This window comes from Gigantopelta aegis, chromosome 4 (assembly GCF_016097555.1).
Source record: "Gigantopelta aegis isolate Gae_Host chromosome 4, Gae_host_genome, whole genome shotgun sequence".
Lineage (NCBI taxonomy): Eukaryota > Metazoa > Mollusca > Gastropoda > Neomphalida > Peltospiridae > Gigantopelta > Gigantopelta aegis.
Window position 1 is genome coordinate 114922063 of NC_054702.1, and position 11688 is coordinate 114933750.

At 32.6% G+C, this 11688-nt stretch overlaps 1 protein-coding gene across 1 annotated transcript in view; it reads left to right on the forward strand.

Annotated features, from left to right (window-relative positions):
- Positions 1 to 9355, forward strand: part of LOC121371849 (tyrosine-protein phosphatase 10D-like) — a 31713-nt gene extending 22358 nt beyond the window's left edge. Inside the window, exons 13-15 of the mRNA XM_041498053.1 lie at positions 1104 to 1112; positions 1212 to 1323; positions 3409 to 9355. Coding sequence (XP_041353987.1) covers positions 1104 to 1112; positions 1212 to 1323; positions 3409 to 3482 — 195 coding nt within the window. The 3' untranslated portion in view covers positions 3483 to 9355. The remainder of the gene's footprint in view (positions 1 to 1103; positions 1113 to 1211; positions 1324 to 3408) is intronic.
- The last annotated feature ends 2333 nt before the right edge of the window (positions 9356 to 11688 follow it).

The following is an 11688-nucleotide window of genomic DNA, read 5'->3' on the forward strand; positions in this document are numbered from 1 at the left end:
TCATTTGAACACAACATGGCAGGATTATAATAATTCCAATGTGCTAAATACAGTGTTTGATCTTGACGATGACAGGCACAATATTTGACATAATAAGTAGTCTAAAGCACCTCATATGTCTCCTCATTTGAACACAACATGGCAGGATTATAATAATTCCAATGTGCTAAATACAGTGTTTGATCTTGACAATGACAGGCACAATATTTGACATAATAAGTAGTCAAAAGCACCTCATATGGCTCCTCATTTGAACACAACAGGGCAGGATTATAATTGTAATAATTCCAATGTGCTAAATAAATTGTTTGATCTTGACAAAACTAAATTGAATATTGCTGAATCAATGTGTTCCAAGTGACTCGATGAGTATGACCCAAACATTAATGAACTTTTATTGTGTAACTTCTTCCAGCCAGCTTTTCCTGTGATATGATTTCCCTTTTAACTTTTAGCTTTTTACCACAACTGTTTTTATATTGCTGTTAAATGCAGCAGTACTTGGTTTTATGTCCTGTCTCCTCCTGATGGTGTTAATAATGTATCAACGAAACATTGCGAAAAATCAGTGGTTGACACAGACTTTATTTTTACTCATAGTAATACTTCCTATGATATACAGGATTACCTATAATTTATTGTGAACTGTGTTATAGATAACTGCGTATTATACATGATATGTCACGGTAACCATAGTACCTATAATTTATTGTGAACTGTGTTATAGATAACTGCCTGCATTGTATTATACATGATATGTCACGGTAACCATAGTACCTATAATTTATTGTGAACTGTGTTATAGATAACTGCTTGCATCATATTATACATGATATGTCAAGGTAACCATAGTACCTATAATTTAGTATGACAATTGTTATAACCAGATTATGATATTTTATTTTACAGTCTAATTTCTTATATGCTTTATTATAGTTCTATTGTCTCTATGTTTGTAGCTCATTATTGAATCATATTAGATAATAAATGTATTTCGGTTTAAGGAATGTGAATAACATTAATTAATGGCTATGTTATATTACATTATTATGCTTCACATACATACTATGAACATACTAAAACTGTGTTGTATATATTAACAGAAACAGTACATCTTTATCCATGACACTTTGAACGTGATGATTGAAAAGAGAAAACTTATTCTTTGCCCTCCTGAAGAAAATATATACGCCAACGATAGTGTATGTGACATCTTTATCCATGACACTTTGAACGTGATGATTGAAAAGAGAAAACTTATTCTTTGCCCTCCTGAAGAAAATATATACGCCAACGATAGTGTATGTGAGAACAAAGGCTTTGGTGAGTATATTGAATTGTGGTCCATCTAGTCTTTAGATACCTATTTATATTAGTCATATGCTGTTTCCCACATAATTGACAGGAGTACCCGATATGTTAAAATATATACGCCAACCATAGTGTATTTGAGAACAAAGGGTTTGGTGAGTATATTGAATTGTGGTCATCTAGTCTTTAGATACCTATTTATATTAGTCATATGCTGTTTCCCACATAATTGACATGAGTACCCGATATGTCAAATTTGTAACTAAAGTAGTATCATAGAATAAAAATGGTTTTCGTCAATTATTTCTTTCATATTAAACTGACAAGTAAATATTTTGTAAATACCTATTTAATGATACTCTACCTAATTTAGCATTTACTTGTTTGGGCTCTCATTGATGTACAAGGTGGTGTTTACTCTTGAAATTAAAATAAAGATGTCAGTAAAGATGTCAGTACACAGGAGATTTGTGACCTTTATTGAACAGACTATAACACATTTTGATTGATATGTGTCAATTTCATTTACTCTTAAACAAATGTTTAATTTAAAACTGCAAGTTAACTGATTATTTTCAATTGCAGCATAAATCATTAATTATGACCAGCATATTTAGTGAATATAAATTCAATATAAGTACATTAGAAATTTACACAATCTTACAACCACTTAAAGGTGCTATATCAGAAGTTATATGTGAGCATCTGTTTGTGATAAACATTCTCCAATAAAAATTAATTTTCTACTAGCAGATAAAATTATTCCCTATAATCATTGATGGGCATATAGTTAAAGGTGTAGTCTTTAAATGTTAAAGCAAAATTTAATAAAAATATGATTTGCAATATTAGCTGTCATTATGCAACTTTGAGATAGCACCTTTAATACCAGTATAATAGATCACAAACTCAAAATGGTTCTTGACAGTTTTGCTCAAACGTTACTTATAAATGTCTACAAATATTTAGTTTTGGAGAGGAATAGGGGTAAACCATCATCAGAAACGGTCCCTCACATATTGTAACAGCAATGAAATTGATATATGTTCATCAAAATGTTTTATAGTCTGTTCCAATAAAGAGCACAAATCACCTGTTTACTAACATATTTCTTTTAATTTCAAGAGTAAACACCACCTTTTACATATCAATGAGAGCCAAAACAAGTAAATACTAAATTAGGTAGACTATCATTAAATAGATATTTACAAAATATTTACTTGTCTGTTTAATATGTAAGAAACAATCGACGAAAATCATTTTTATTCTATTTCAGACAGCACTTTAGTTCTCAAATTATACATTACAATGTATTTCATAATCACATATACACATATATCTACATTCACAAACATAATGCTGCAAGCTAAGGAGGTTTTAACACCAATCAAGTGCTGAAAATATTAATATATGGTTAAATATTATAACGATGTTCATAATGACATCCCTTGAAATAATTACTGTATGGCAACTGATGTTTTAAAGTCAGCCTTTAAGCATTGTAAACCTTGAAAATTCTGACACCAGATGAAATGAGCCCTTCTAGCCAGTGGTGACATGACAGGGGTCAAAATACTGCCGTCGTGGCCTAATTTAGCCGTTCAATATCTCCACCGGCTGGGAGGTCGTATTCACCTTTCTAGCCATTGGACAGATAATTATTTTACATTTATAGGCATGCAGTAGTTTGGGTGAAACATTTTTGGAATACTTGGCTGGAACTTCAGCCAAATTCGACCCCTGCAGAAGGTGTTGTATAACACAGTGTATGTTCTGTTCCCGTTTTCTTCGGTGTTTCACGTTATAGTTATAAACATTTAAACGTTGAATTAAACTGCGAATTAGGTAACTAGCAAACAACTCTTTTGTCATTTTAGTCATTTATATTAACCCACACCAAACATTTTATTGCCGTCCATGTCTTATCAGTGTAATCATAGAATCTCAATGGAAAAGCATTATAATTGAAAAATGTTAGTTGATTCAGTATTTTATGTTTTAGCATCTGTCGTTTGGAAACAAACAGAAGAAGACATAAGTATTGAATACATGCTAGTTTAACTAATATTTTATTGATAATCAATGACTATTTTGCAGAACCCGACGAGGAAAACCTCTACCAGAATGTCTCCTCCATGAAAGCTGCAAACACCCCAACAACAGTGCTCTAGGAGAATACAGGAGTCTCCTCATGATGCACCCCTCAGAGGATGCTCTCAGCAGTTTGTTCTGTATTAACAATTTAACATCTTACAGTAGCGTTCTGTGCTACTTCAAAATTGACTTCATTCAAAGTATACAATACAATACAATTAGTTTCTAGACGGTTATGTTTTTTGCAAGTATTGATATATAACGAAATGTCTCTTACGATTTGACATATAATGTTTTATTTGGAACTGGTTATATTTGTGTGGTACTTATAATGGTAGTGTGTACTATTACTATGTATAACATAGCTAGTTCCTGTACATGTTCGTTTAATATTGGCACGGAGTTATATGTAGTTAAAGCACCAGCCACTAATCATTAGTTCCTGCTGTCCTATATTTTGTTCAATTCATTGCGAATTGGTAGTATTTTTGGTGAAGGGCTAATTAATGTTCTGAGTCCCTTTCTTAATCTAGTAATCTCACAGAGATTTTCCTACACACCCTACAGCTCTGTCTTGCCATGAGTTACCCCATTGATCAATTTAGACACCGTAATTATTTCACACCCTACTGCTTAGTCCTACCATAAGTTGCACCACTGAACAATTTAGAACCCGTAATTAGTTCACACCCTCATTGAGCAATTTAAAACACTTAATTTTTTCACACCCTACAATTCAGTCCAGTCATGAGTTGCCTCACTGAACAATTTAGACCCCGTAATTATTTCACACCCTATAGTTCAGTGCAACCATGAGTTGCCCCATTGAGCAATTTAGAACCCTTAATTATTTCACACCCGCATTGAGCAATGTAGAATACTTAGTTATTTCACACCCTACAATTCAGTTCAGTCATGAGTTTCCTCATTGAGCAGTTTTGAACCTTTGATCTACAACCTACAGTTCAGCCATGAGTTGCTTCATTGAACAACTATTTGACAGAATAACCATTTTGTGAGAAATAAGTACCTCATTATGTGGTTAGTAGAACCAATTCCATAAGAGAAATAACTTAAACAAAGTATTCAGTGATTGAGCCGGTCAGAACGGTTTATACAACTGTGTCATTAGTAACCATAAAGATGTTTCAGAGCAAACGAAGCTCACTAAATATAAATTGAATGTGTTGGCAGTATGTCTCAGTACAGCGTGTTCTTCACTTGACTCTTGTACGTGTTTGTCTTCAGTCTCCTTGTATCATGTTTATAAAACTGTAAAGTTGGGCCTCAGTGCTGTAACAAAGACTGACGTTCTAACATCTTGGCAACATCATGTAATTACACGCAGCACCACAGACTATATATATTTGCACTTTACAAGTTTCATAAACACAGGTCATGAACACAATTTTACAATTAAAAGTCTGTCTCAAACGTATAAGTCCTATGGTCATTGTTGCGACTTACATTACTTTCACCGTTTGTGTGTTCTACACATGCCAATGTATTTAAACGTTTCTTGCTGATGCCCTTTTTATCGCATAACACTGTCTTTTGGGGCCCATAGCAACTAGTTACCCCTACTAGTTGTTGAACAGTTACCAATAATTACACTGCAGTTGAAACTACATTTCAGTTTAAAGCAGTCGTACAAGTAAACCTCATTTTAAAGACCACCCACTTTATCCACTAAGCGTAGCATTAAAGATCAGATGACTCACATACAGGAACATACACTTTTTGCAATTTTTCCAATATTATACAATATGTCCTTTATAAACAGGTTTAATATGAAATATAACCTTTTTCACATATTTGTTAACAGTGTTTTTAAATAAATCCTATTTGTTAAAAACTACATCACATATTCTACTTTTATTTTTTGTATTCTTAACCGACTGTATTTTATGTAAATGTTAGACATATTTTATGCATATTATTAATATAATTAATATAGTTGTTGATTGATCCCAGAGTGTTGCTTACAAATTTATTTTATCATAATGTTATTTTGTAGATTATATGATGATTTCTAAACCACATATATTATATATTTTGTTTTTATATTTTTATATGAATGTTCCATTTTATACCAGTCATAACTGTTTGTTTTAGCTATACTGACTTTAGAAACAGTATTTCTATTTTTTATTTAGCATAATAGAGGCTTTTTTTATTGAAAAAGCATAACCTCATTTTGTCATATACCACCACGCAGTTTTAAATGTGTTGAAATGACTTGAGAACTACATGATTGTTTTGGTTGATAGACATAAATTATGTTTCAAGATAATATGTAGCTACATATATGGCCCACTCTCGTACCAAAATTGTAATTTTTTTGGTTTAAAAACGAAAATATGCCTGTTTTTAAAATTATTTTAGCGATAACATTCTGTCTAGTAAATTTTCTATGGCAGCTGCATAGTTGGTTTTGTGATGTAGACACATTTGCTACTGAACGTATCTGTACATTTTAAAACATGTTTTTTTTACCACGATATGTAATAACCAGAGCTTATTGTGATAATTGGTTCAAATGTATCTGTCATATATTGCTTAATGCGTGGTTTTGTTTGATCAGTGAATTCACTTGTTTGTATATTTATATATTTAGATAAATGCAGATTGACATTGGCCTAAAATAGTTGATACTTCCTGTTTTTAAATATTATACTATATTAGAATATATAAGCCTTTCTAAGACAGTGTTTTCAAGCCTTGTGTTTTTAAGTTGTGCATATTAACTTCAGTGAAATTATTGCTGAAAGTACAGACAAATAGTATGTGAAAATTGTTCAAAACATAATTAAACAAATTGTTATACAGTTATAAGTATTAAAACTATGCTAGGTAAATGACATCTGCTCACATTTAATTTTGTACGATATATCCCTATATATATGTTGATGTGTACATATATTCCTGCACTGATCAGATACCAAACTGTTTTTAAGTGGCCATATTGAATAATCAGAGATTTAACCATAAAACATGACGTTCTGCAGGTATTTAACCATACAACATGACGTTCTACAGATATTTAACCATACAACATGACGTTCTACAGATATTTAACCATACAACATGACGTTCTACAGATATTTAACTATAAAACAACGTTCTACAGATATTTAACCATCAAACATGACGTTCTACAGATATTTAACCATAAAACATAACGTTCTACAGATATTTAACCATCAAACATGACGTTCTACAGATATTTAACCATCAAACATAACGTTCTACAGATATTTAACCATCAAACATGACGTTCTACAGATATTTAACCATCAAACATGACGTTCTATATGTATTTAAAGTATGGCATGCTAACTTGGTTGTTTTCCATACATGTTGAATACGGAGGCTAAAATCAGAAAGCCACGTATCATGACGACCTCGTGTCTAAACATGTGCCTGTTATTCGGTTCCCCGTATACTACAGAGCATGGTTCGCCTGGTCTGTGGGCTTCGTGTTTGTGTTCACAGATCATAAATTGTTTGTTACTTGCTGGTGGTTTCATAATGGTGTTCTCCATTGGATGCACACTAAGGTATTATTGTTTTTCAGACATGTTTCCAAATTATAGTTTGAGTGTGTAAGCTTACATCCGAGTTAGATTTAGTTTTTGTTTATTTTTAAATCATTTTGTTTACATATGGTTATGGCGTGGAGTTTTGTTTTGTTTTTGTTTGAGTTGTTAATTTGAATAGGAAGGCCCAAACAATTTTCCACTTTACTAACGTAAATAATAGTATTGCTCTTACATATACAAGATAAAGACATCTAAAATCGTGCTCTCTCTTTTCTGATTCACTTGACCATTGCCTTGATTTTGTGATAACTTAAAAGAGTATTTTGCAGAAATGCCTTTTTTTCCTTAAATGACTTCTAAAATGAATTGTGCAAGACAGAATCAGACGATCTACATTTTATTCTGTTCATTTCAGAAAAACATTATAATATGGTACATACCACTTAAATTTTTTTTATTGAAAATCGTTTTGTTTGTATACATTTTGCTAGCCACTTTTTGTTGTCTTGACTTTATCAGCTTTTGGTATGTTGCTAATGAAGTATTTATATAACGTATTATCAGTATCGAATGTGAACTCTTGGGTTAATACTGAGTGTGTAAAGCCTGATCTCGGAATTTGTCTATTTATATTGTGTAAAGCCTGATCTCCAAATGCGTCTATATTGTGTAAAGCCTGATCTCCAAATGAATATGTCTGTATTGTGTATAAAGCCTACCTAGCCCGGTGTAATCTCAAGCGTACAGGTACACTCAGTAACAAGTAACACTCACTACTAGTGTACATCGCTAAAGGATGTGCAAGGCTGCAATCACATTTATCACTTTTTAATGCATCCACACACGTTTGTTATCCGTCATATTCGATTGTATTGAAATCAGTAGGTGCGAACAGACCTGTCCGACCCAGCTTTCGCACATTTACACCCGTCTGCACTGCAATCCAATTCAACGGACAACAGGCTTATGCGGATGCAGATAAAAACCAACGCGCATAAATCTAACAGCGTCCAGACTAACAATTGGTGGTTTATATCCAAGACTGACAGAAAAAGTTAGAACAAACTCCTTTAATTTTGGTTTTTGTTTTCTTTGTTTCATAGACTTATTTTCAAACTGATCGTTTTTTAAATGTTTTATTCCTGTATTCTCAGTGTTGAACCAAATTTCGTAAAGGTTGTGTTGAAGTAAAAAAGGTGAGTCCGTTTCAGGTAGCAGCTTATACAAGTGATGGAATACTGGCCCTTCTTTTGGCCACAGTGCCACAATTGTTTTAACCAAATCCACAGTTTTCTGTGAAAACCACGGCCATCATATTTCATGTATTTTGAATGGTCACTACTAATGGTCGGATGTAAACGTTTTATTTAACGACTACTAATGATCGGATGCCTACGGAATTCAGAAAAGCACACATTTCCCTCTTGACCGTCCTATGTTATATCTTACCAAGCTTAATTTCAACTTCCTCCATTCATATTGTATCTTTAAATTTTATTTTCATCTTGCCCACCACCCCGTTAATGTTAGGTCTTACAAAACTTAATTTCAACTCCCTTCTTTAATGTTAGATCTTAATTTAATTTCATCTCCCTTCATTAATGTTGCATCTTCAAAACGTAATTTCAACTCCATGCATTAATGTTAGATCTTAAGAAACGTAATTTCATCTCCTTCCATTAATGTTTTATTTTAAAAACTTAATTTTAACTTTCTCCATAGATGTTAGATCTTAAAAACTTAATTTAGACTGCTCACACCTTGAAAATTGCTGTTTGAACTGTCCTATTAAATAATTTCGTCAACAGCATGTCGTTTAAAACAAAGTTCATTGAAATATGCTGTATTAACATCTTCATGTAGGATATGAGCTATATTCGGATCTTTGTGAAATTAAATAAATACAACTTTCTAGAGCTTTAGTTTTCTTATGTTTGGCTAACTAACAAATTCGCTAAATTCTAAACTTTTGTGGGGCCATTTAAAACTAATATGCCATAGAACTGGGGAAATATATACTTTTAAAATAATGTAGATTGTTTATGAAACAAAATCCTTGAATAATTCAGTGTGTAAACTAAATATATTAGTAATAATAAAAGCATGACTCCCAATAGACCCTCAGTTCTTTCTCGGTAGTACACATAGGCGTGTGTTTTATTATCATTAATGTTTTCCATTTTGAAACTATATCACCATACATGTTTATTAGACTTACTAAACATTCCAAAGCTGATTTCTATAGACGGTACACAGAGCCTGTGTGAAAATCACCAATTATACTTACTATGCAAGATTGTAATTGTATTACCTATTTTCAGAGTACATATTGCAAATTATTTTCTTATATAAATATTATGTTGCAAATATTCCAGAAATAAACGCTTTGCTTCATATATTTTAGTAAAGAATGTGTTATGTTTTCACTTTTGTTAATCAGGGACCTAATTAAAAAAACCTCTTTTAAGCATTATCGCATCGTCTTTGCAAGTTTTTTGTTTCTTATTATTTGAGGGGGGGGGGGGGGGGGGGGTGGGTGGTGGGGGGGGGGGGGTTGAATTGCACTACCATATAGGGTGCAGCCCAGTAGACGCGCGGTCGGTCTCGGATCGATGAGCCCATTGGGCTGTTTCTCATTCTAGTCGGTTCACCACGACTTTCTGTGCGATGGTGGATATAAAAGATACCTTGCTAGTAATGGAAAAGAGCAGCAGATTTCCTCTCTAAGACTATGAAAATTACGGAATGTTTGACACCCAATATCCGATGATTTATAAATCAATCTGCTCTAGTGGTTTCGTTAAACAAAACAAACCTAAGTTGGTCGGAAAGCAATAATAAACAAATTGGGTTTTTGATACGAAACCACTCGTAATTTTATTACTGACCTAGCACAAATATTTCAGGCAATATAGTGAATGATCAATCAAAAATTGCAAAAGTTTTAATTTCAACTGTATGTAGTACAAAATAACATAAAAAAGGTAGAACATATAATTAGTGAAACAGTTTTAAATTCGCCGTTGGAAATATGCTAGTTAAAATAATTTAGGGAACAACATTTTAATTTAAAATATATACCATGTATTCTACCTCCTGTCTGCTGTAATAGACTTCTTTCACATTCCACTGCGCATGTGCCCGTTGCGGAGTTACTCGAGGACGCAAACCGCGAGATCTCGCCAAAATAGACCTATCTGCAAATTGGGGGGACAAAAGCAATGGGAGGCCACGACCATTGTTCAATTATTAACTGTTCCAACCGCATATGTCCGGGAAATTCGTTATCCTTCCATCGATATCCAGCCAATGGATATCGGAAACGATTGTGGGTAATCGTTTCACGTAGAAAATGATTTTAATGTTACTCTAAGTACGAGGGTTTGTTCGGCACATTTTGTAGGAGGGAAGCCAGTGAACGCATAACGGACCAAAACCTTACCGGTTCTGTACAGGACGTTCCTACACAGGGCGGTCTAGTATACTTAGATATGGCGGAAAACACATTAACAGTAAAGAAAATAAATATATATTTTGTATATAAAGAAAATATATGTATATTTCGGATTATACTCAATAAAATATATAACGTGTGCGTGTGTAAATATATAAAAATATATGTAGTCAGGACAGCTCTGTACAGAACGTTCCTATACAGGGCGGTTTAGTATTCTCTACTTAGATATGGTAGTAAACAGTAAATAAAATAAAATAAATATCTATTTTGTATATACAGAAAATATATGTATATTTCGGACAATACTCAACAGAATATATATATATATATATATATATATATATATATATATATATATATATATATATATATATATATATATATATATGAACTTTTAATGTTATTATTACTCAGTATGTTTCAAATTTAATTATAAGTATTGTCTGTTATTACTTTACGTTCATCTAGGTATGAACAAAAAAATCATCCGCAAACTTATGTGAGAACGGCTTCGCCGATTCACAAAATTTACGGATGATTTATTTTGTTCATACCCCGATGAACGTAAAAGAAATAACAGACACTCCTTAAATAATAATAATAATAATGATATATAAATATATATATAGAGTGATGACGGCTCTGTACAGGACGTTCCTACACAGGTCCGTCTAGTATTTTATATACTTAGATATGGTGGAAAACACATTAACAGTAAAGAAAATAAATATATTTTGTATAATACTCAATGCGTTCATGTTGACACTGTATAAAAACGTGTGTATGGGTAAACAGAACGGCACCTACCTTCAACCCCCCCCCCCCCCCCCCCAAATCCCCCTTTTTTAAATTCCCACTTTATGGATATACATGTAACAGCATAAAAATCTCTTCTTTTTTTTTAACTTTTCCCAATTAGATAGACACTAAGAAAAATGCAACAAAACACCTTCAGGAATAATAGTACCCATTCAGTCCCGACATATCCACTGTGTATCAATTAAGGAAGTATGAATCTGACATGCATCTAATTGCCTCTGGGCAGGCTACGCTTGACATTTGTAGATTCACTTACTATAACAATACATCGCATGAAGTCGGAATTAAATAATTAAATGGAAAAAGAAAACAAACTTGTGGAAAACGGTTAATTTAATATATTCTATTTGCATTATTTGTCAAAAGTTGATTTATAGTCAACTATGAAGCACACATCCGTTAATTAGCAGTACAGACGGTAAAACAAGAAACAACAACAAATGTTTTAAAGACTATATATGTGGC